General features: G+C 39.3%; 1 protein-coding gene across 1 annotated transcript in view; it reads left to right on the forward strand.

The window, feature by feature from the left end:
* The window catches only part of LOC308393113 (neural-cadherin-like), a gene marked incomplete at its 5' end in the record, with an annotated part of 121917 nt that overhangs the window by 57721 nt on the left and 37825 nt on the right, over positions 1-26371 (forward strand). Inside the window, 12 exons of the mRNA XM_080876623.1 lie at positions 2554-2665; positions 5487-5736; positions 9095-9237; positions 10711-10883; positions 12860-13028; positions 14477-14647; positions 14949-15121; positions 18217-18384; positions 20108-20357; positions 22446-22573; positions 22947-23133; positions 25870-26013. Of these exons, the coding sequence (XP_080732749.1) occupies positions 2554-2665; positions 5487-5736; positions 9095-9237; positions 10711-10883; positions 12860-13028; positions 14477-14647; positions 14949-15121; positions 18217-18384; positions 20108-20357; positions 22446-22573; positions 22947-23133; positions 25870-26013 (2068 nt within the window). The remainder of the gene's footprint in view (positions 1-2553; positions 2666-5486; positions 5737-9094; positions 9238-10710; positions 10884-12859; positions 13029-14476; positions 14648-14948; positions 15122-18216; positions 18385-20107; positions 20358-22445; positions 22574-22946; positions 23134-25869; positions 26014-26371) is intronic.

The raw sequence follows: 26371 nt of genomic DNA on the forward strand, positions 1-26371 counted from the left end.
GTTCTCGGTGGTCAGAAACAAATGTAATCGCATGGCAGGATGCTGTAAAAGGACCAAACTTCAGCCAGGAGAACAACTGAGATAATCCATCCACAATACGAGGTTAGTCATTCATATACTGCTGCATGGGCTGGGCTGTAGTTACATCCTAAGGTTTTAAAAACTGAGCTTAAATAAATGATTAGCGGTAATAAAAGCCGAGGGAGGTCAACAGGGATCACTGACTGTTTTAGGAGCTTTTTGAGATCAAATAGAAGAAAATACATAACATTAAACATGTTAACAACACAAAAGCCATATTAAACGCAGACTACTTTAGACCCGGAAGTAGGATTCGTCGCGTCATCACTGAACAACCGGATAATGCCAGGATAAAAGAAGTGTCTAAGAGCTCCATTTGTCACAAAATAAAACAGGTAATAAGACCAGCTGCCTATTTAGACTACGAGTGAAATGGCGGCTGCCATTACAAATGGCGGTATAGTTAGCTTTCTCTCAATCGGTGAAAACACACTCTCTCACAACATTTGCGGTCTTTAAACTAAGACAGAAAAAGGTTTCTTGCCTTTATATGTACATTGTGGTGAGCAAACTTGAACTACTGACCTGTTTTTTTAACAGAAAAGCAGAGACAGGAGACATCAGTTGCGTTCGGTCTGCAGGCTCTTCCTCGTCTGAGGCCGAGACGCGTTGCAACAGCCTATCGCACTCACCACTATCTCCCCCTTGTGGCAATGCCACGCAATTACATTGTCCATAACGCTAAATGAAAAGTGCAATACCACCATAAAATCAGGTCTTTTACATCAAAAACAATTCACAACAAAATTACAATTGTGACCATACACTTGTGGGCGTCACACTTGACTCCAGTTGGTCTCGTCCGTCCTCCTGTAACACTGCCCTTTTATTGAGGTTACATGAATATGCATAGGTTCATTAACATACGACGTCTACATACAAACAAAGAGTACCTTGCCTGTGTGTGTGTGTGTGTGTGTGTGTGTGTGTGTGTGTGTGTGTGTGTGTGTGTGTGTGTGTGTGTGTGTGTGTTGCTGATCAAAGGGTTAAACATCCTTGGTCAGGAAGAGGGTAGCCTCCCCCTCACCCTAGATGGTTCATCCTAGATAACACGGTGAGGAAGTCCTGCAGTTCATCTAAACAAAGAGCACTTAGACTAGAACAGACGTAGCTACGTTAATCCTACCATAAAACAATAAGACACGGTATGACCTCTCATGCTCCCAAAGTGCTGTCTAATACACACAAAGTTTGCAGACTATCAAGGATCAAAACCTCTACCAATCTACAACTAATTACAAAACTCTAAGCATATATAAGTAAATATTTCTAAGCATAAATGACAATCAACAATACAAATCTAACAGTTAGTTTAATTAGACAGAGATACGGGCACCAAATAGGAGTCATGTAAGAGTTCAAGCTCTGTTGTAATCTGAGGCCAAAGCTGAGGTCCACTGTGATGTTTGTGACTGCGACTCAGGCATTTACTATTACTTTGGAGAATTAAATGAAATAACAAAATATGTTCTGCTGTTTGGATGATTTTGTCTGTCGCGCTCTCCCACTGGACTGCCACAACACTCCGAGGCAGGCAGGTTTTCATCTAAATAGCTCATAACGGTTAACGACAGTGACCTGTTGACATCACACTGCTTGGCAATAACCACAAAAGAGGAGCAGCATAGTTTGCAACTGTCTACAGCAGTGGCACGCCTGAATGGTTTTTAAATGTTAACAAGTAGACTGGTGACCCAAGTGAAGTTTTGTTCTGCGGTTTCACTCTTCGCCTTCGTGTCTCACACTAAGTGCTTTTTGTCAATTGTTATCTAGAGATGAACGCTGCAAAATATAGCACCCTCTTAGGCACAAGAAATCAAAATCTGAAAATATCCTTCATAAATGAATATTTCTAGATAAATTATTTACAACTGCAGCGTGATTTCAATTATTAATTGAAAAGATTTTGTTGCCCAATTATCATGTCAGCCTCTTACTTTGTACCGCAGATTTAGCGGGCACAACCTCCTTCTGCTCAGCTGCATGTTGTGGAATAAGAGATGGAAACTGGGAAAACCTATCTCAGCTATTTCAGGACTATTACTCAGCTGTCACTTCACACTTTACACACAGTGGTGACAGGGAGCTTGTAGGGTGGAGGGGCGACTAAGGGCCTTTGTCGCAAATGCGCACAGTGAGGCACACACATGCTAAGAACATTTCTATTTTTGACTCAAGAAAATCATGGAGTGGAAGATAAAGAATGTGTTGAACTGGCAACTTGGGGAGCTATAAAATGCAATTTAGATTAAGTTTTCGGGTCAGCTTCCTGTACAGAAACCTTCATATGGTTGTTTTCTAGAATTGAGAGTTGATAACAAAAGCTTAATTTTGTCTTCTTATATACTGATTGTATGACTCCTCTCCTCTCTCCTCTTTTCTCCTCTCCTCTCTCCTCTCCTCTCCTCTCCTCTCCTCTCCTCTCCTCTCCTCTCCTCTCCTCTCTTATCCCATCACGCCGGCACTAATCAGGTTCAGGTGTTGATAACGGATGAGAATGATTGTGTCCCAGAGTTTCTTCAGTCCATCTATAGTGTGGATGGAGTCCCCGAGACTGTAACCACGGCAACATCCCTGCTGCAGGGTGAGAATCCTCTGACCCCATATGTCACATCCATCTGGTTCTTTTTGAATTAAAAAAAGAAACTTTATAAAAAGTAACTTTTTCCCAGGGTAAAACAGCAACTGAATTTTAACAGAAGAGTTTCTCGTCTGACCTTGAGTTTCCCAGTGACAGTGTTTTGTATTTACATCATAATCTGTTACATACTGAACCAGTGTAGCTGCTAAAAAAACCCACCATACATTTTGATTTATTACGTTTTGTATGAATAATGGCAGTTTATCTATTACTGCATGGGTCTAGCTTATAATTTTTAATTATGAGGTTGAAAGAATATGTTTTGCTGTCATCACTGCTTAACTTGTAAAAATACACACTAATTAAGAAACCTATTGAGGGAAGTGTAGAAACAGAGTGTGGTGTGTTTTTAATCAGATACAGTTGTTTGCTTCATAATTCATGACCCTGTATCTCTCACACACTTTTGCCACTGTCGCTGGTGATTAAAATTACTCTTTTAACTGCACTCATGAGATCTGAGTGTTTTGGGATTCTGTATGTATGAGATTCAGTATTTAGCCACAGCCACAGATACAGAACTATCTGAAAGGGATTCTTTCACCATGCGTGATATTTAACTCACAAAGTTAACCCTTGAAATGTTAAACACGTCACATAATATGCAAAAACAAACCCCAAAACAAAACATTATTCGGGGCTATTTGTTTGGCCTTTCACATTGCTCTCTCTTTAGTTATTGTCAAATGTTGCTGTGCCTCTGGGACTTCTTTACCCCACTGGCTACAGTGGGAATCTCAAGCTGGGCAATTGTTTCTGGTGCATTCTGACTGAGAAAAATGGAACAAATTTAATCTCAAAACATTCGAATAAACAGCCTGGAGCAGTAAAGACTGTTGGCACTGCAAAGCCAGTGGCAGGAGACAATGGCAACCAATACAAACCGATGCACCGAGAAAAAAATAACATAACCAGTGTGGTGGCAGCAGAGGAATCAAAGATGAAAAGAAAATGGAGACAAAGTGTCATCTTAAAGGGTTGAAAAGCAGAAGTATAAAAGGGAGACCTTTATGCAGCAACAGGACTATAGCTGATATTCAGTGCAGTTATAGGACTGTATCATTCTGTAAAACCACCCTAATTTAGATTAACAAGGTAACTTAAACTGGTGAACTGCACAGGTAACTAAAATGTCAAAGTGATGGAATGAAATGTCTATTACAGTGCGTCTTCTTCACAATATACAAACAAGTCAAGAACACAAAAGTCCACAGTCAGGGAATAAATAATTCATGAATGGAAATACAGAGGGTTTACAACATGGTGGGAACCAGTGGTTACACCAGATTAGACTTTGTCAGGACACATCTAAGGTAGCACAGTCTGGGGGAAAAAAAACTTTAGAAACCATAATGATCTTGTACCAGAATGATGGGAAGCGAAAAGTATGGAGAAGAAAAAGAACAGCTCTCAATCCAAAGCATACCACATCATCTGTCAAGCATGGTGGAGGAATATGTTGCTGCCAGTCGAACCGGGTCAGGTGTTTATTGACGATGTGACTACTGATAAAATTAGCAGAATTAATTCTAAAGTTTAAAGAGCCCTGTTCTCTGAGCAAAATTGATAGGATGGTGCTTCACACTCCAAATGGATAATGACCTAAAGCTACCACAAAAACAACCCAAGAGTTTCTTAAGACAGAGAAATGGGATATTCTTTAATGGCCAAATAGCTTATCTTATCTCAACCCAATAGAGCATGATTTTCAGTTGCTGAAGACAAAATCGAGGCCAAAGAGACCCACAAACATGCAGCAATTGAAGGCAGCTGCAGAAAATCCCTGGCAGAGCATCTCAAGGGAGGAAACAGAGCATTTGGTGATGCCACTGGGTTCTAGACTTCAAGCAGTAATTGACTACAAAGGATTTTCCACCCAAGTATTGAAACAATTTATCTATTTATAGTTATGTTAGTTTGTCCAATTACTTTTGAGCCTCTGAAAAAGTAGGACTGTGTATAAAATCACATTTTGATTGTTTGATTTAAAATGCACTGTGGTGGTGTACATAGACCGACTTAGAAAAACGTATCACTGTCCAAAGACGTATGGACCAAACTATAGCTAAACTCGATTGAAGAAGATAAAAGAAACTGTGCAGACTGAGCCAGTAACAGCAAGGTTCAAAGGAGATTTACTTCCCTTTCACTTTGTCTTTACCTTTTAATGAGTCAGTCACACTGTAACAGTTAAATGCAAAGGGTGCGTAGTGAATTACCTGTCTGGAAATGTATTACAAGATGTTCAGATGGCACTGACACACACAGGCTGCTTGCTGGTGCAGATACTTGACACACAGAAAATACACACATCAAAAGAATATGCAGTAGACAATTGTTATAAGCTTGAGGGGATGTGCATGAAACAGGGATTTTAAGTGAAACTCACACAGTGTTTGTGGCTATACTCTTAGAGAAAATCACACCACACATTGGAAACCAATCTATACTTGTTTCTTCTCTATAATTACCCCAGAATAAAATCATTTCCAAATCCACACACAAACACTGTGCATTCCACTCTGTCTTTTTGCTGTCTTTAAGCTCGTATTGTCAAATGATAGTAATCATTCTGGAAGGGCACCGTTTCTGTTCAAGTAATAGTAGCTGTCATAGCTCGTGATTTATCGCATGTTTAGCAAGGCCATAAAGAGATAATGATCTACACAGATGTCAACATATTCATGAGCTGATCACATCTCATCAGCCCTTTTCGATTAACTCGTAATTGATGGCTCTCGTGTGATGTCTTTCCCCCTGCCAGTGTTAGCCACGGACTGTGACTCAGGGTTAAATGCTGAACTCACCTATTACACCCTGAGCCCGGACTTCAGCATTTCACCCCATGGGACTGTTTTCCCAGCGAGACGGCTTGACTATGAGAGGCCTAATCATCTGTATGAGTTTGTGGTGATGGCGGTGGACAGTGGGGACGAACCTCACTCTGGCACTGCCACCGTCCGTGTGAGGATGGCGAATGTCAACGATGAAGCCCCCGAATTCTCCCAGCCTGTGTAAGTAGTCTTTTTTTCCCCATCACAAACCAAAATCAGTGGTTTATCATCTTAATTTGCAACTATTCATTGAAAACATAAAACAGCTGCATCAAAAAACTAAGGCTGAGATACAAAAGTGCAATGAAAAAATAAATAAATAAATGGCTATAAAAAATATCCAATGCATGGATGTCTTTGTGTTGTTGCATTTTTCTTTATGCAGAATTGAACATTTTTTAACATCAAACTCAAGCAGAGTTTAAATAATGTTGCCATTGCTGCCACTGCTTAAATTCTGATCCACCAGCTGATCATATTTGAGTTTATCAAAGCTTTACTCTTTGAGCAGACGAGGTAGTTGCATCACAGACATATGGGCTGTTACATCATACATCACAGACCTGCCGTCCTTGAGGCTATCCGTTGCAATAATATTTGATGCTGGGAGTCCTGTTGTGAATAGTGGCCAACTCGTCTCCAAACTGCTGTAGTGAATCCACCAGCATAAGACAAACTCAATATGTTTTATTTGGCGTGTTAATCACAGCCATCTGGCATCAAAACAGCCTGTTACTCACATTAATCACAAAGTGTGACATTGTTAGTTTCACAGCATGTTCTGATGGATAGCTCAAAATGTTTGTGGTCCAATATTGTAGTGAATTCGAGCATTCACTTCACACTCTCTGGGTTTTATTTTTGGCCTTTTCCAAAGGTATGCAGTAAACTGACATATGGATGCAATCCAGTGTGTCCCAGAGTGGCTTTTTGGCAAAGCTGTATAAGTGGGTGGGCAGCAACTGTCACTGTGGCTCTGCTACATTTATTCTATCGAACAAGTAAGCTGCTTGTCCTGTCAGTCATGTTTCAATGACCTTCACACAAGACTGTTGCAGACCTCTGTTACCTGCTCTTGTTGCATTGTCAGGTGTCAGTCTCAGTGACTGGCTAGACACACAGCCAAACAATGAGGTGGGCAGAAAGGTGGAGATGTAGGCAGACAAACATAAAACTGAAAAGAAAAACACACTGAAACACGGTTGCAGGGCAAGCAAGTAGAGAATGCCAAAACATACACTGCGAGTAGACAGGAGACAGCCAGTCAGATATGCAGATAAACAGAGAAGCCTGTCGGCAGTCAGGCAAATATTCTTCCCAGCAGACAGATAGTTAGAAATGCAGACGTTTTGCCAGGTAGCATGTGTTAGGCGCTTCCTCACACTATGGCTTTCTGAGATGTAGATAAATGCTGTGAGGGAAGCGAGCAGGGGCCCAATTCGAATTCGACTGCTACTTCCTCCAACTCAGTGATGAGTGAAACTCTGTGTTGAGTCACACTTGTGTCTGCAGAGAGTCTCTTAATTAAGGGGTAGTGTAGAATATACCAGCAAGCTTTGGGAAGACCCGCCATTATTTAATAGTAACAGTGCTTTCTGTGAGAATGTGCCAAGTAGGTCTATTAAGATGATGTCTATCTTCTACTGAAAAAAGTGTGTGCTCCATTTGAATTGTATTCAATCATTTAAAGCACAGACAGTATTCAGCATTTGTTGAAATTATTCTACTTTTCTTCATTCTTTTCTCCAACTTCTTCTTGACCTCTATAACTAGAATGGAAAATAGTAATCTTTAAAAAAAGGTGGAAAGTGCTGAACAGAATATTTCAGATACATTCAGCAGAATAAAGTTAAGATTTGGTTGCTGAAAGCAAAAAGGAACAAATGAAGCAACAATGTTTTACTGTAAGATTTAAAAACAAAAAACTTGTGGGTTTTTTGTTTTAAGGGAAGCCATTTCATTTTTCTTCATTACAGATGCAGTCCTACTGAAATAATCACATATAACTCAATTGTATGAATGCAGTTCAGTTCAGTGTTATTTATGTAGCACCAAATCACAACAAGGCACTTTAAATTGTAAGGTAAAGACCCTAAACCACAACAATCATATGCGTGGAGTTTCCTTCATGCAGGAAACAAAACAAGCTCTTCACCTTTCAGCACTGTGGGTAGTAAGCCTGCACTGATGCAGTCTCAGTGTTGGAAGGATTCATAACCCACTCACACTTAAGGCTAGTAGGGTTGGAATGACACTTAATGTGGCGGAGCCTCCATGTAAATGTGCAAGTGCACCGAGAGGCTGTAGGCTGCAGATTAGAATTGGGCTGTAGTGCTCAAAAAAGAACAGAGACTCGTGTGGAGGTAGAGTGTGCACATTAACATTTAAGAAATTACTCTTACATTCAGATTAATTGAGATACTTGCCTGACAGATGAGTGGACGGGCTAGTGTTTTTTTCCTCTCAGTTTGCATCTGAATGAGCCACAGAGTGGCTAAATGTGATTGAAGTGAGGGACAGACAGCGAGAGACTCCATGGAAATGCAAAATGTCCAGACATGCAGGGAAGCAGACAGACAGGCAGGCAGGCGTACCGTGTCTGAGCACAACTTCACAGTTCAGTGAGATGTAGGAAGACGCTTCAGGAAGAAAAGCAAAGGGAGTGTATATGTTTCATCCCCTCAGAGCTGCGGAGAGGTGGCCTCTGAGCCGGGTGACAGATTACAGGTCACTCATGTTGCCACGGAGATTGCCGAGGCTGGCGGAGATGAATCACCCATCAGCGTTCTTCTGTAAACCATCAATCACCTCTGACTTTTCACCATAGACACCGCAGCCCCACCCCACGTACACGCATACTTACACACACACACGCATTAGAAGAGGATACAGCACAAAATCTCGCAGGGGATGAGTTCTGCTGACGAATCAACTCGAACTCTGTGAGAACACCGCCCCCTCTTATAGCCTGCTCCTCTCTGTCAGCCGTCCTCTTTTCCTCTCTTTTTTCTCCCACTCCCACATGTCACTTTACTTGTCATTTCACTGACAGCCTTCGTTTTTGTCACCTAGCTGCTCCTTTCTCACCTTTTTCTTTTCTTCTCTTCATCTGTGCGTCCTCTTAGTCACAGAGTTAATCTCCTCCCCATTGTGCTTTGTACCACAGCGGTATATCAGTCTCCTGTGTCTTGCTGGGCATTTTGCTACCCAGCACCACAGAGCAAGCAAATCACTGTTGACATTTTAAAAGGCAGTGGATCAAATGGCCCACAGTGGGCAGGGTATGTAGAAGCACCATTTGTTCAATGGCTTCAAAATCCCAGTAGACATTATCATTTGTCTCTGGTCTGGCCAGCTAAGAGGACAGGTTAAATCATAGTGACAAGTAAAAGCCACAACCATAAGTCTAATCAGCTTCTCGATGCCCTGGACTGTGTAAATGATTCATATCTCTAGTCTCTTTGTTTGTGGGTTTCTATTATTGACTTCCACCAAGTATGTGTTCTCACTTTCTCTAAACTTGAGTTCCTCTTTGCAGATATCGAACATTCGTTTCTGAGGATGCAGGCCCCAACACCCTGGTTGCAACAGTTCTGGCCAAAGATCCAGATGGCGATGCTATATTCTACTCCATAACAGCAGGCAACGAGGAAGAAAATTTTGTCATTGACAGCCAGAAAGGTGATATTTCTTAATTTTCCAACCAGGTGTCATATTATTCAGCTCTCATTGTAATCGATGGGCTTTCTGTCAAATTGCGCTTTCAAGGAACGGCCTCTATTTTCAAAGGCAGTGTGAAAAGATATTGAAAGCTGATAATAAAAGCTATATTTCCTATACGCATGCTGCTCTTTCTATTATTAGGGTCATAAATAAAATCTATAACATTATTTAGGACATTTCTGTCCTTGGTTTGGCTTTTTCCAGGTACAGAGAGGAATGTTCCACATGTTTCTTAGCCTTCTAGCATTGAGGACTGCACAGTTTATCTTTTTTATTTACCCTTTGATCCGAAACCAGTGGCAATCTCTGTGACATTTGTCACCCAACCCTTTCAATTCAATTTCACAACAACTGCTCTATCATAGTTCGCAATCTCCAAGCTCTGCTCCGCCAGCTCCTCTTTCTTTTGTGTCATCGTTTTATATTTCTTTCCACCCTTGCTAAGGCTGATATCCTTTGGGTGCGGGGAAATCACTATCACTATATGGGTTCCCTTTTCCTGTATATGCAACGAATGCTGCTAGCTGAATAGCTGGTTGAGCTGGTGTTGCGTTTGTAAACAAGGCTGACATTTAAGGCGAGACAATTACTGCGCACATCCCACAGTTTGCGTATTTTAATGTAGCGGTGCAGCAATGTCAATGTTATGCATTGTCATTAGAACCTGGATCCTTCTCTGCTCTGTGGGCAGGTGAAATTACAAGTAATACAGGAGAGAGGGATGTCAGGCGCTCCCATATGTGTGTATCAGCATGCTGTGTTGTCTTTAATCAAGAGCATTGAAGGGGATGAATAGAAACACAACAAGAGAATAAAAAAACTCCCCATGCTCTCAGTTCAATAGGTTTTCCCCACATCACAGGCTGCTTGCTCATTCTGCAACCTCTGATGTTTTTGTATTTCTGTTGACGAGAAAGATGTTGACTCAGATGCTCCATCCTTTTATCCCACCTTTTATCTTGACTGTTACATGAAAGCAGACAAAGGGGGCAAGAGGAACAGCTAATAGGCATCTGCTGAGCCTCGTTAACTTCTGACCAGACTCACTGTACTGCTTTATGTTTTCGCTCAAGTGCTTTAGCTGGATGGGCATCTTTAGAGGAAAGCACGCAATTATTAGATTAGAAATGTGACAAAATCACTACTGTGAAATTGGTTTTTGGATTTAGTCTGTATATCAGATTTCTACCTTTCTGTGGACTTGAGAGCTGAATTTTCACAGCTCTCTATCTTGCTTCCAACGTCTAGAACAACAGTATGCAGTATGCATTTTCTAGTGTGTTCTTATTGATAGCACATCCCTTACTATGCGTCCACTTCCTCAGCAGCAATAACATCCTACTTAACAGCTATAGAATGGTTGTATGTACTCTGTTAGTGTAGACCATATACTATACAAGAAGTAATTTAAGTGGTCTGTGCTCTTTGCAGGATTGATCCGTCTCCGCTCGACTCCCCTGCCCAAGCTTCAAGGTTTGGAGTACGTCCTGAATGTAACGGCCACAGATGACAATGCCTCGGGCGGACCACACCCTCTGTCTTCGACTGCCCGGGTCATCGTTGGGGTTGATGATGTCAACAACAACAAACCTATATTTGAGGAGGTGAGGAAGACAACCCTGGTACTTTTAGTACATTTAGTTTTTTACTTATTCCCTACAAAAAAATGGTTAAATCCAAGAAGATAAACAAAAATGGAAGTGGAAAAACACACGGAAGCTTAGCACAACTATAGGTGCAAAAGCAGGCAGATACCAGGGTAGACAGCATGACGGAGCTCAGGAGCTCAGAGGTGGGCAAAGGACGCAGACGATCTGACAAAGACTTGATGGCAAAGACAAATTAAACACACAAGAAGGACGGGGTATCGACGAGCAGGTAAATGGTAAATGGCCTGTATTTATATAGCGCTTTACTAGTCCCTAAGGACCCCAAAGCGCTTTACACATCCAGTCATCCACCCATTCACGCACACATTCACACACTGGTGATGGCAAGCTACATTGTAGCCACAGCCACCCTGGGGCGCACTGACAGAGGCGAGGCTGCCGGACACTGGCGCCACCAGGCCCTCTGACCACCACCAGTAGGCAACGGGTGAAGTGTCTTGCCCAAGGACACAACGACCGAGACTGTCCAAGCCGGGGCTCGAACCGGCAACCTTCCGATTACAAGGCGAACTCCCAACTCTTGAGCCACGATCGCCCCACAGGTATAACTAATTGGTCATGGGTGAGAAAATCAGAAAGGAGGGAAGGAAAGTAAAACAGCCAAGGACAAAGAAGAAAAGTAGTGCCTTCAAAATAAATGTATTTATGGGCGGTTGTTTACCTATTTCTTATTCAAGACTTTTCCAGCACCGTTGGATAGTCGACACTTCCAACCTGTTTTAAGTCTTTATAGGCTAACTACTTACTGGTTCAAGCTATATATTCACCATGCAGGCCATGCAAGGAGAGTTGTATTGATCTTTTCAGCTAACTATTAGCAAAAGAGTCTGTAAATGTATTTCCCAAAATGTCAGACCTTTCAGGCATTCCTTCTTTTGTTGTTGCTGTCAACGTGAACCTTTTATAATCCATTGTTGTATTTTTCTCAGTCTTATCCCCTCATTGCATTTCAGCTGTTCCCTTTTCCTTCCTCCCTCCCTCTTCTCGCCTCACTCTCTAGCACTCTTATATTTTGCTCTGTTCTCATTTCCCTGGCCTCCGTCTCTCTCTGCTCTGTTTTCCCATGAGTTCCGATTAGCCTGCACACCCACTCTATCTTTAGGCAGTCTAGTGGGATTTCAATTAATTTAGGAAAAAATTGCAAAATCATCACAATATACTGTACCTGTTTAATTAACTTCCTCCTTAATTAGGAATGACTTGAACTTCGGCAGAAGACATATTCATGCAGAGCTGGAGCTCCTGGGTCTTCCGGGCGGGTTTGAACTCTTGTCAACTTGATTTGTTTGAATATCAAGTTATGCCTCAGAACCACCTGGGCCAGCATGACCTTATGCTTTATATTATGTGATTTTTATGAACAGCTGCCTCCGGCCATGCTGTCTGTGCCATCGCGTCCCATGAACTCTTGCATTATTCTTCTTTTAATTGCATGCTCACGTCCTTTGATCCATCTCCTTCTCTCCATTTCATTCTTGCTCCTCCTTGTCTATTGTTTTTCTTTTTTCATGGTCATTCTGTTGAAAGAGTAGCTGGCTTTTATATCTGATTACAAAAAAGAACGACTCCAGAGAGCTGCTCTTTATCTGGGGCATATGTTCATTAGGGGGAATGGATTGAATTCTTTGCAAAGACAAAGCTGTTCGCTGTTGGCTCTTCAAAAGAAATCAGTTCAAGTGTTTTCATTTCCAAAGATGTGGTCTACTGTATCTATAACTGCTATATTGTGTTTCATGTGCAGAATCTCCCTGTGTGGTGTGTGTAGTGACCTTCTACTTAATTAGTTTAGTTTCTTTGATCCCCTTTTTCTTATTAATATTATCGTATTCTGATGATACAATCCCTTATATAGGACTACTTTCTTGCATTTATCTCTCCTTCCTTGTTTCCTCTTCCCCTCTCTATCTCAGTGCCAGCAATATCGTGAACAGGCTTCGGTGCTGGAGAACCAGCCAACGGGGACTTTTGTGTTGCAAGTGCATGCCGTGGATGCAGATGAGGGGGCAAATGGAAAAGTCAAATATGGCCTAATGCACAGAGACAGCGCAATGCCTGCCTTCAGAATCCATCCGGACACAGGTAGAACAGTTTCAGTTCGTCTGGGGTAAAAGAGGTCTCAATTAGACATAGAGCAGAGAGTCTGCTGTAGGTAGAATGTGTTGTATTTAAATGTTAATTGTCATCTCTAATGGTAATTTTGAGCTGAGGCGTGGAGACGTGAGGAGGATGCATACTGATACAATATCAACTGTTATACGTTGACTTGTTATTCTTAGGAATTTAAGTCAAATGCCAAAACCTGTATACTGATTAACATTTGATTAAATTTGGGAGAAGCTCAGTGTGATTATAAAAAATGAGTGTACATAATTAAGGGGTAGGCAAATAGAGAAGCTGTTCAGAAGTCCTGGCACGGGCAGGCAACATGTTATTCTGTCAGTCATTTTCTTTTAGGCTCGTGCTCAGTTTTCTTCATCTCAAGATTTAATAGCAAAGTCACCGCACTTGAAAGGAATACTCGACTTTCTCCGAATAAATTCATAATTGTTTACTTGTTTACAAAATCTTGGGTCGATTGGTGGAAATACCGGGGTGCTGAAGCACTGTGTGGTATTGCCGTGCGTATGTTTGATCATTATTCTGTATGTATGAGCTACTGTGTAGAGGTCTGGGGAAACACATACAAAAGTAACACACAAACAATAACTATAATACAGAAAAGGGCCATTAGATTAATAAATAATGTAGGGTACAGGGACCATACAAATGCACTCTTTGTCAAAATGCAAGCTATTAAATTCCAAGACTTGGTGAAGCTTAAAACAGCGCAAATAATGTATAAAGTCAGAAATAAATTGCTTCCCAAAGAAATCTGTAAATTGTTCATAGAAAGAGAAGGTGGGTATAACTTAAGAGGGAAATGGAATTTAAAAATACAAAGTGCTAGAACAACTTTAAGAACTATGTCAATCTCAATTTCAGGAGTTAAATTATGGAACAGTCTAACAGAAGAAATAAAAGACAGTCAAAACATAAAACAGTTTAAAGTAAAATATAAAAACCTAATTTTAAATAAGTATAAGAATGAAGAAAACGGGGTTAACCCAGGACGGTAATGTTGCTGGTAATGGTGTTGCGGTTCTTTTTTGGTTGTTTTTTTGTTTTTTTGTTTTGTTTTGGTTTGTTGTTTTTCCATAACTTGTGTATCTGCAAATATACACATTCTGTATTTTTCATATGAAAGAAACTATACTGTGGTGGGGCTTGCTAATTTCTTGTTTTTGATTTATGTATGTTATGTTTTGTTTTACTTCATATGTTTATATGTTTCATATGTTGTTTGTTTAATTTAAGACAAAAAAAAAAAATAAATGAATGAGAGGTAAAACTTGAGGGGGTAGGGACAAATAAGTAAATACTTCAGCCTACTCCTTTTCAAACAAATAATGGAATGATATTTTGTAATGATTGTGAAGGCACATGTTTGAAATGTTTGAAATAAAAATGAACTGAACTGAACTGTACAGGAGGGATTGTGACAGCCCGGCGCTTCGACAGGGAGCGGCAAAGAGAGTATTCGATCACAGTAACGGCTACTGATTGGGCAGAGGAGCCACTGATCGGCATCTGTCAGCTAACCATCCAAATACTGGACCAAAATGATAACAGCCCCAAGTTTGAGAATTTGCGCTATGAGTGTAAGTTTGGGATGAATGTTATTCTTGTTGATGTCCAAATGAAATATGCATAGCATTAATAAAGCAGGGGCACAACCAGGACCATTAAAAATGCAGAAGTAAATAAAACTGATATTAAGTCATAGAGAATTTGATTGACTTTGTGCACCTTTATATAGTAATTTGATTTAATTGAGGATGTTTTTAGAGACATTTTATTTTTGTTCCTAAGGATCTTCATCATCCTTTGCCCTAAGCTACTACAATGCAAGTTCTTTGACCAGTAAAGTGAGCGCACATACGTTATTTCTTTCCCGTGCAGATTTTTTGAGGGAAGACACTTTGGTCGGTACCAGTTTTCTGCGTGTTGCTGCTCACGATGATGACTTTGGCACTAATGCAGCTATCACTTACGCCATGTCTCTGGAGCAGCCTGAGTACCTGCAGGTCAACCCCATCACTGGATGGGTCTATGTTAACCAGCCCATCTCACAGGCAAGTCAACCACAGGTCTTTGTCAGCCAGTGCAGACACACACACAGAGACACTAACTGTTCTTTTCCGGGTCTTCACCTTCATTTTTAGGGATTTACTTTTTTGCGTACAACGAAGGCATGTCCTCGTAATGAGACTGTGTAAGTAGATTATGTCCCCGCAAAATGAGTTATACCAGGACAACACACACAGTGGCCTGTGGGTCTGTGTCAACAAAGTTAATGAATGAGGCACCTCAAAGTGCCTCTAACTGCCACTACCAGTCTTGAGTATGTCTACTCCTGGAGGTGCTGGATGTGGAAATACCACAGAGAAAGAAGATGGAGGGAGACTAATTCAGCCTAAACAAATTATTCAAAATACATTTTAACAGCTTGTGTGTCCTTTGGTTCTGTTTAATGACTAGCATTTTTCTAGTGCTCCGTTACAAAGACTTTTCCTTCAAATGTGCAAAAACATCCTCTTACCTGCAGTAGCTGTCAAAAAAGTGTTTTAATTAATGGCACAGGTTTAAAAGAAGCTAATTACCATACTCTGCAACTCATTGTCTCTTATAAATGCTGTGGCTTTGATATATATATATATATAAAAAAGCTTTCTTTCATCGTCGTTTATCATCTGAGACTTTGATAAAAAGACTGACAGTGTGCACCAACAAACGATTTTTGTATTTTGAAGTGATTAACTGAAACACTGTGAGGAAGATTATGAATGCAAAGTTAACCTCCCTGCTAACAGCTTCTGAAAAATGAAAACACTAAGCCACAATCTTTGGAGAAGTGTGAAATACAAAGGTGAATCCCCTTAAGATAAATTACACAGTTGTTTTCAGAATACAAGTTATTTTACATGTATGCATAATTCGCTTCTGTATGAAAACTACCTAAAAACGCTATCTTCAAAGTTTACTGAGCTGAGTGTTGTCAGCTAACTTCAAGTGATTTATAATGTCAATGCCAGTAATGTAACACATTTTTTTATTTCTTACATTCTTCACAAGTATGTCGTAGCCTTTCTGAGACCTATCAGTGCTCGGCTTCCAGTTTTCACCTTAATTTATTCAACAGGAGCTGTTCTTTGGCCAGAAACCTGCTATTGCACTATAGGGCTGTTTATTATTTAACATACTTTTTACTGCACTGGTGTCGGAAGTCTCTGGCAATTTTGCTGCTGACTTCATGCAAAATTGATAACGCTAAGCACAAAACCTCGCCTAACAAAGCTGTTGCATATTTTAGGGTGGTTTCAGAAGTTATTTGGATCCTGCAACAATCTTTGTGCTGTAACCATAAAAGCACTTCATTAAATGTTAAATGTCTTCGCTGGTCTGGGACGTTGTTCTTTTTGATTTTCTCATCGCAGTTTCTGATTACATTGAAAAAGAATTAAGGCTAAATTTTCAAGCCAAACTTCACAGTAAAATGTGAAGCACTGTTCCCAGTTGACTCGAAGCACTTTAATGGAAGAGATATGCCACTGAGCAGCTATGAATGTTCTTATGCCCTAAGACATGCACAGCCAGAGCGGACCTCATCCCGTGTCAACACACTGTACACTGGTTCCACAGAGAATTAAGTGGAAAAGATGGAAAAGGTTGCCATGACCATATCCAGAATATTTTATATGTTCTGGTAGAGATCTGACACTATTACAGCAAATTTAATTTCCAAGTATTACCAAGTCAGATATTCATTTAATGTAAAAGCAGCAGCTGCTGGGTCCATATTGGGCATTGCAGATTGCAATCTTTGTTCTCTGGTTTCAAGCTTTGGAAAAGAGTTGCATTGCTTTAAAAATACTAATTGGATTGTCCCACAAATAGAAAATCTAATACTGAACTTCAGGGAGATTGGTTTTTATCTGACCACTGCAGCACAATAATAGAGTCGCCGGCCCTGATTTACATTAACAGAATAATGCAGCTGGTAGTCGAAATGTTAAAGCTGAACGATTGAATTCGTGGTGAAATAATAGTGAACAATTTTTCATTTAAGCTCTGTAACTGTGACTTAGTCATTATTATGAAATACAATCATAATATGTGGGTAAAAGGACACATTTCTAAATGTTCTTCTTCTTCACTTTGGCGTGAGTGTAATTTTAATGTTACTCATTGTTTAATTTAGGTAAATGGACTCTTTTCACTTTTTCTTGTGGTGTCCACTTTGATGAAATGCAGTCCCCAAGTCAAATTTACTCCCTTATGTCCTTGGAATTCAATTATGGCACAGTAACAAAAGGGTTTTTATGGAGTCAGAATTATGGCTTAATGTATTTTTCTATGGCTTATTCTGCTGCTTTTGTTGTTTTGAGTCTAACTAAATGGTTTCCACGTTTGGGTCGTCCAATTAGCTGATCGACAGCTTATCGCTGCTTGCATCTGCTCGCACAAAGACATATCCGTATAAACGCCCAGATCTACATGTTTTTCTTAGTGCTGCTGTGCTGCCAGAAACAGCTGCCCCCACAGTCACGCAGAGGTCTAACTCTTCTACTAAACATTAAGCAAAATATTACACTTTGCTATGAAAAAACTTTTTTTTATCACAAAAATAGCTTGATTTGTACATTTTTGGACAGTGACACAATTTTCTCAATTTTGCTTTTGTATGCAAGCACAATAGAGTTTAAGAGAAACAATAATGAAACTTACTGTTCAAGGGGTTTAAAAGAAATATGATGTTTTACCCAAGACAACAGGTGACTGTGTATACGACTAACTAATTTCAAAGCAGTAAAGGAAACATGTTTGTAGACCCTTAAAACTTGGTGGAGTACAGACAAAAAACTGACAATTATGTCAGTGTCCAAACATTTCTGGACCTATATGTAATTAATAAAAGAGTAAACACATAATCAAAGAGGTGATGGTGAAAGTTTTTAATGTCACTTATAATGCAGCTAAAACGTCTGCACAGATAGATATAAACACGGAAACCTGCCATTGTGGTAGTTGCTGCTAACGGTGTCAACAGGGCCTCATTTTCTCACTGAGAGTCACAAGATTAAAGTAATATCTTACTTCAGGGTAGTAATCATTTCAACATCAAATATGATGATAATTTCCCCCATTGAACTCTTCCCTTTGTTCACAGCGGACCTATATTACAAGGGATATCATAGCAACTGATGGTGGGAATCGTAGCACTTCTGTGGAGCTGGCAGTCACCATCACCAATGTGAAGAACCAGCCTCCACAGTGGGAAAAAGAAAGCTACAGTGTTGTCATCCCTGAAAACACTGCCAGGGACACGCCCATAGTGGTAAGGATGCAAGCAACTTCAATTTCTGTTACAATGTTTGTTTCCCTTTATCATTATTATCATTATTATTATTTATTAATCTTATTATTTGCTGTTTACGTTAGATGAATGCTTGCTTACCTGAATCAGTGCAATTTGACCATTATTTAGACATTCTGCTAACACTGAGCTTAAATATGCCTCAGAAGGTTCTTCAGTGCTGAAAAACCTGTAAAAGAGTTCTAATGTGATGCTGTAGCAGAAAGATGACATTGAATCCCATGTGCTTGGCAAATTTTATGACACTAGACTTATTAAATTCATTGAAAATGTCTCCTTTGATGTGAAAAATTTATAGCTGTCAATCTGAGATGGAAAAAAAGTCCTTTTGTTCAAGGTCTTCAAAAGGCAGCTCAATTCTTGATAAGAGGTTATTTTAGGACTCAGGCAGCAGGTTTGACTTTCATCCTACGCTATGTCTTTCTTAGATAATCAGTCATTGAAGCAAAAATTTAATCAGAATTTGATATAACCTGTGTTTCGTTCAGGCTGCTGACCCGTACTGCAGTCTGACCGCTTATAACCTGTCACATGTGAACAAATGTTACTTGACCAATCTCAAAGGAAAAAGTAGTTTAGCATTTTAGGAAATATGCTGACTTGACACTGTCTTGACTTGAATGAGTAGACTGATAGCACTCAATCTCTGGGAGTTAGTTATAGAGCTGTATCCTGCAGCTAGTAAGCTTAGCTCAGCAAAAGAAGCGAAAAACAGCTAACCTGGCTCTGTGTAAAGTTAGAAAATGTGCCCATCAGCTCAGGGGTGGAGCTTAACTCTCAACACAGAGGGGACAGAACATTTTCAGGGGCTGATTTCTGATTAAGTGTTTATAATTAATCACTGTAAAATGGCTAATATAACCTGCCCAGTAATGGGAAAAGAATTCAGAGACTAAAAAGTACTGAGATAACACAGTGAGACTACAAGTAAGAGTCACTCTATGAAACTACTTAAAAAACAGAAAAAACTTAATATTAAAAAAAGAAAACGTGACCATGAGCCTTTCACTACTATTTTTTTTTTATTATTTAGTTACTGATAGAAAGATATCGACAGATGAATGGATGACTATACAAAATCACACATGAAATTGTTAAACATGATTTCCTCCTAACCAGACATTTTAGTTAAGCCTGTTATGGATGACATCAATAATTAGACCTGCTGTCCTTCACAAACATTTTGGCTCTGTCCAAAACTACAAAATATGCTCACTACCATCTTTAAAACTAACTAATTAATATAGAATAATTTTCTTCTATGATTTGTCCAGAGATTTAAAGATGTCTAGCTGTAAGTGCTTAAATGCTTTAATTATTTCTTGGATTGACTCATTGACCTCATATTATTGAGCAGTGATTTAACCGTGAAATTAGCAGGCATTCAGGGGACTCCTGAATGCCTGTACTCCTCAAAAAAACATGTTTTCCAAATTTGCATAGCAAGATTGTAGAATGATATTATATAAGCTGAGCGATCAGCTACATATCCATAAACTCGCTGATGTTTTTTTTTTCCTATTATGAGATGTTTGCTCATGATAGATGATAGAGGTTTGCTCTATCATGAGATGTATGTATGCTCCATTTATCACTTTCTGCCTCAGGAGCTAGTCCTTACTGATTTGATACCTAAAATCCAGGTTTTCAAGACAGTCATGATGTAACTTCTGATGCTATTCAGACAGTCAAGGCAACGTCTCAGTTGGGTGACCCAAGAGTGACCTACAACCTTGAGGATGGGATGGTCCCTGAAACCAACATGCCCGTCCGTTTCTACCTCTCTCCCAACCGGGAAGATGGTTCTGCGTCCATTCTGGTGTCCGAGCCACTGGACTATGAGACCACACCATTTTTCTCTCTTCAAGTCCGGGCGCAAAATGTGGCTGCAGTGCCGCTTGCAGCTTTCACAAGAGTTTATGTGAATATTACAGGTACATGTCTCACTGTCTTTGTCATTTGATATAATTAATTGATTGAATAGATTTCACCATTACATCAGCAGACTTTATGGAAATTCTTGAAATGTATGTTAATTAATTTATTTAATAACTGTGTCTGAGTACATTTTAATTGGTATTATATTATATTATGTTATATTATATTATATTATATTGTATTATATTATATTACACTGTTAAAAAAAAAACATCTTAAAAAAACAGTAATATTCCGGCAGCTGGGGTGCCAAAATACTACCGTAAAATAACAGAAAATAACTTCCTCATAAAAATACGGTTATTTCCAGTAATGACAATACAGTTTGTTGCTCTAATTTTACATGGGATTCTGCCTTTTCCAAGTGCTTTTAGATTAGGAACATTTTAACGTGATCAAACAATGAAATTACCTATAAACAACGTCAATGAATGTGGCAATATGAATCATAATACGTAAATGTACAGAAATATACAATTAACAGTTGGTTTAAATAATAATGGATTGCATACCCTGGGACAGACTGACAGAGGCGAGGCTGCCATATAGCACCATCGGCCCATCACCAGTAGGCGGTAGGTGAAGTGACTTGACCACGGACACAACACCGAGCGTGTCTGAGCCGGGGCTCAAACCGGCAACCTTCTGATCACAAGGCGAACTGCCAACTCTTGAGCTACGATCGCCCTAAAGAGCAATGATAATAATACTTATGTGATGTAACACAAGCTTATAGGAATCATGTTATATACTTTTGCATAGCATTACATTTGAATTCAACAGTTCACTCTTTCAAATAACAGACAGATATTTGTGAAATCATGATACAGTTGTGAATGTATTTTAACAATCTAAATATGCATATGTACAGACAGATACATTTAATAATCATGAAAATTATGTTTTATTACATTACAGTGATTTAACGTTAATTTACATTTGAAATGTGAAATCAGTCTATTTACGTAACTTTGACGATATTCTAGAAGAACAGAACAAAACTGTGAAATGCAGTAAAATACTTTTATATTAGGATGTTTTCCTACAGTGCTGCCATACCCACGACATTGTGGTTGTTAGTTCACATTCATTGGCCGATGATTATGTGTCCCAACATCCAATGGCATGTCACATTGTTTTCATGGCCACACCCTCACCCCAGGTGCAGAGGCCTATTTCTGTTCAGGAATGTTGTGAATACTTTGAGATTTATATTAATTGCAATTCCTACCTCTACATTTATTTTTTAAAATATATAATTAGCACAGCGTGGCCGTGCAATGTTTTATATGTTTTTCTTTGTTTTTATTCATATTAATTATATTTTCACTGGTTACCTCTGAATTACTGAATCAGACCTAGATGACATGACATTTCCAGCAAAATTACTCCTTTAATTATTATTCTCATTGATTTTCGATCATTTTATATATTTTTCCATAGTATTACATTTGAATTTAACAGATAACATCACTGTACATATAGTAAAACACAATTTACGTGTTTTTTAAATATATAATTTGTACATAAGCATATTTAGATTGTAAAAATACATTCAGAAATGTATCATAATTTCACAAATATTTGTCTGTTATGTGAGAAAATGATCTGTAAAATCACATCTACTTATGTAAATTTAATGATATTCTAGAAAGACAATACAAAACTGTAAAATATACAGTAAGATACTTTGACATTACTATTTTTTGGAACAGTGTATATTATATTATATTTAATATAATATAATGTATATTTGCACATGTAGCTTCAGAGACAAAAGAAGTTAACAAGCAGCACACTGGGGATAAATACACAATATAAAATTGGCACAGTATTAAAACCTATTTAAAAAAAGTAAAAACAGATTCTAATTACTTATAAGAGGGATTACTTGGTCTTGCCTAAAGAGAAGTTATTTACCTCTATAGCTGATGCGGTGAACGTGTTGTTCTCTTGTTCTCATATTTCATTTCATTTTTGAGAAAATATCAGTGGTTACACTTTTGAATGCAGAAAAAGGATATTGTGAGTGGTATCAGGAAATTAACACATTGTCACGGTGACTATGTCATTTCTATCCTAAGACGTCAATGACAACGTACCGTTTTTCACATCCTCCATCTACGAGGCCTCAGTGACCGAAGGAGCCCAGATAGGGACTTCAGTTCTGCAAGTATCCGCCCATGACAAAGACCTGGGCTTTAATGGAGAGGTTTGTGGTTATACACTTATGATCATTTTGTGAAGGTATGGCAAAATGGAGTAATTTTACAAAAATCTAGAGACTGCTGTTTCCCTGCTAAAGCATCCATTTACACTACAAAGAGCATTATGTAACATCACACAACAATCCCACCAGTGTGGAAGCTTTTGTTCCACTGTTTTCAAAGTTTTGTTGAAGTGGGTTTGGGAGCTGTTTCATCAGCTGTCTCACTGATTGTGGCGATATTGGTTGAATGGAGCGTATTGATTTGCTTAGCCCTCTTGACATTTTCAGCTACAGAGCCTGTAACTTCTGCTGTTTCTGCAGGTTATTGCTTGAAACTTTACTTTAGCTTAATTTTCAAATTCCCTGTGCTCCACAGATCACTTACTCTCTGCTGAGTGACAGCAGTGGGGACCATAATCTGTTTCGTATCGACCCAGAACTTGGGATTATCTACACAGAAGCTGTCTTTGACCGTGAGGCCCGTAGCTCCTACTTACTGGAGGTTCAGTCAGAAGATGGCCAAGAGTCAGCTCGACCTGGGAAGTACAAACAGCCCAACACAGGTGAGAAATTTTAAGAATGAGTGAATGGATAGTTGGATGGGTAAAAAGGTAAAAAGTTTTTATCTAGACTTAAAACTCTTGCCAGTTTCATTAAAGTAGTTTCATGTTTGGCAAATTCAAAATCTGAAGCAACTATTCTTGCACCGATGTATTATTGGCAACATTATAAATAAGCTCAAAAAATATATTTAAATATATATATTGTGTGTGTCGTTGGGCAGTTCTGCTAACTCATCCAGTCTGTTTTATATGTATAAAATGGCTCACCAATCTTTCCTCCCCTCTTTGTCTCGCCCTCCCACCCGTGAAAATAAAAGTAAAGGACATAAAATAAACAAGTGTCTCTTCTAGTGCAGTTTTGTTACGCTCAAATCTAAAAATCAAACCATCAGACAGAAATATCCTGTTTCATCTCACTTGGTGATGATGGATCAGTCTACCTGTTTAACACACAATTAAGCGTGCAAAAGTCCAAGCATGAACTGGTCTCTGCACATCTCAAAAGGCACATAAACAGCCAGAGTGTTGGATATACTATGTGGAGATGCAACATAAATCTAAAGCAAGGCAAATTAAATTTGTTATAATTATCATCAATGTGGAAATGAGCTAAAAATCACTTTAATTAGTGAGCTATCAAATATTCCCCTTTATCATCATCATTCACTAACACAGCCCTAATTCTTTTGGGTCTTAGGCTGCAGGCTAGGGCCTCCATAGACTGGGTTTGTTCCGGATTGTTCTGGCCTGCCTCATAAATGGTTCATCGCAGTGGCATCTAGGGAGTTTGGAGGCCAAGTCAAAACTTTTGTCATATCCATGGGGAGTGCAGTGTGCAAGGTGTTCAACAATGTTTTCATGATGATTGGCATGTGTCAAAATTACATCGAAATGAATGGCAGGACCCCACGATTTCCCAGCACAGCACTGGATTACATGGTTAATGTTCAATTTACCTGAGTTTAATGCTGTAGCTGCTCGGGGCTGCACTAGCTGGCTAATTTGCTTATCATAACCCCTAGAGTTCACTAATTAAAATGTTATATTTGATTTGTTCTGTGCAAAAACTTGTTATGGCACACAGCCAGAAAGAAGCAGGCACATAAATTCCACAAAAATCTGTAACTGTTACATTTTTTTAGATATATTTGTTACACTTTTCTTTTGTTACACTTTTTTTTTTCTTACCTTTGGACAGATGTTGGTGGTTGTTTATTTTCTGAATGTTTTTTAGAGCTGCTGTCTCTTGCTTTGTATTTAACATAATGACTTGATGGGTTCAATCGACTCGTCTGACTCTATACAAGAAAAAGCGTGTGTGCCAAAATGTCAAACTATTCCAGACAATTAAGTCAATTGAGAATCCAGCTTTGTGTAAATTACTCTTTTGTTACAATGACATAAATGATTAGCGACAGCTACTTCCGATTCATTGTGTCCCTGTGCCTTAAATTGATGCAAAAATATGTTGTTTTTTTACTACTGTGGCATTCCGAGGAACTTTATAACTTGGCAGAGTTAACTTTAGGGTGACCTCTGCCCCGGTCTGATGTTCAGTTCATAAAAAGCAGCATTGTTCTTTCCCTATATGCCTACAGGGCAATACTGAAACTCTGTAACTCTAAACTGTGAGGAGTGCTTCCTCTGTGCACTGTGTTTTAAAAAGGCTGCATTGGCAATACATTCATTTACACCTTGGGATTGACTTTGAAAAGTGAATTTTAATTTGATTTATTCTACTGCCATGACCAGACAGCAACACTCTCTTCCATGTGAAAATAGCTCAGAGATTTCTTCCAACTCTCTTTCTTGTAGCGATCCCTTATTTCTTCCCCTTTTTAACTCTCTCGTTTCACAATTTAACCAGAAAGGCCTTTGTTTGTTTACCTTGTTCACAGTGTGACATTTCCGCAGTAATAATATCTGTGTTTAGAATGACGTCCTATGACATTTGTATTTAGACGGGGGTATTTGCCTCTGTTTGTGAAGGAGGTGTTAGGAGTGCCGGGTGGTGTTTTGGAGTAGCAAAACCCTCTCTTCAGGCTGCCAGGCTGCCAGGGCTGCTTAGCATTTGCGATGAGCCTTAGTTGTGTCTACATATCTACCGCATCCAGAAGGGCTCATCTCCCCTGCAAACATTACCTGTCTCTGTGTTACCCCCGGGATGCACCAAACGGAGGAGGCAAATGCAAAAACAAGCCAAGAAAATAAAGCCACATTCCGCCATCTTTTACTGCAGCAGCTCCAAATAAACATGTCACCCATGTGCTCTGTGAGCAGATAATTTACTCTTTTTAACTAAAGGAATAAACAATGTAATGAGGAGCCCACAGATAAGACACAAACACTTGTCATCTTATAAATATTTAACCTTCCTAGTTATCTGCGCTCGGTTAAAAAAAAAAAGGAAAGTAGCTCGTTGACGAGGTTTAGCCCCATTATTGTTACTCTTTCTCTTCAGAACCGTCCCCCCTGTAAAAAGAATAAACTCTTGACAAAATGAATAATTCATGTAATTTACAGCAGATCTTTGTGAGTAATGTTTTGTCTAATTTATACGTCATTGAGCAACATTGTGCTGGGTTAAGTACCTCTTCCCCACTAAACAGTGACAATGAATTGTAGAATCAATAAACAGATGGAATGAGAGTAACACACTTACAGTAATGGTTCGAGTATGTATGTGTGTGAGCTGTGCGTGCCGTTTAATCTTCTGCCATTCTGTCATTCTTGCAGACACAGCGTATGTGAGAGTTTTCATCAGCGACGTCAACGACAACAAACCGGTGTTTGCTCAGCGACTGTATGAAGTCGGCGTTGATGAGAATGCAGATGTGGGCCTGGCTGTTGTCACTGTTAGTGCTAATGACGAGGATGAAGGTAAGTTTGAAATGACATCAGAACGATTGAGTCCCGTGGCATTTTTACTGATTCCACTTTCTAGAAATAAAGGTTAAAGAAGCTAGCCAACCACAACCAATATTTTATATTTAGGATGGGGGGGTTTTGAGAGAGAGAGACATTTCCAGTTTGCAGTTTGGCCAGGCTCTTTCTGCAAACAGCAAAACTACTTCAGATAGGTCCTCATTTGTAGCAGTATTCATAAAGTTACCCTGTGGGCAGTCCTTTCCAATCCGGTCTGAGCTCTGCTGAAATCATGCTGCTGAAATCAAGCAGTGTGCTAGATTTAGTAGTCATTTAAGTGTTCGGTAATGCACTGTGGCACATATGTTCCAAA

Source organism: Rhamphochromis sp. 'chilingali', assembly GCF_963969265.1.
Source record: "Rhamphochromis sp. 'chilingali' genome assembly, chromosome: 2".
In the NCBI taxonomy this organism is placed as follows: Eukaryota; Metazoa; Chordata; class Actinopteri; order Cichliformes; family Cichlidae; genus Rhamphochromis; species Rhamphochromis sp. 'chilingali'.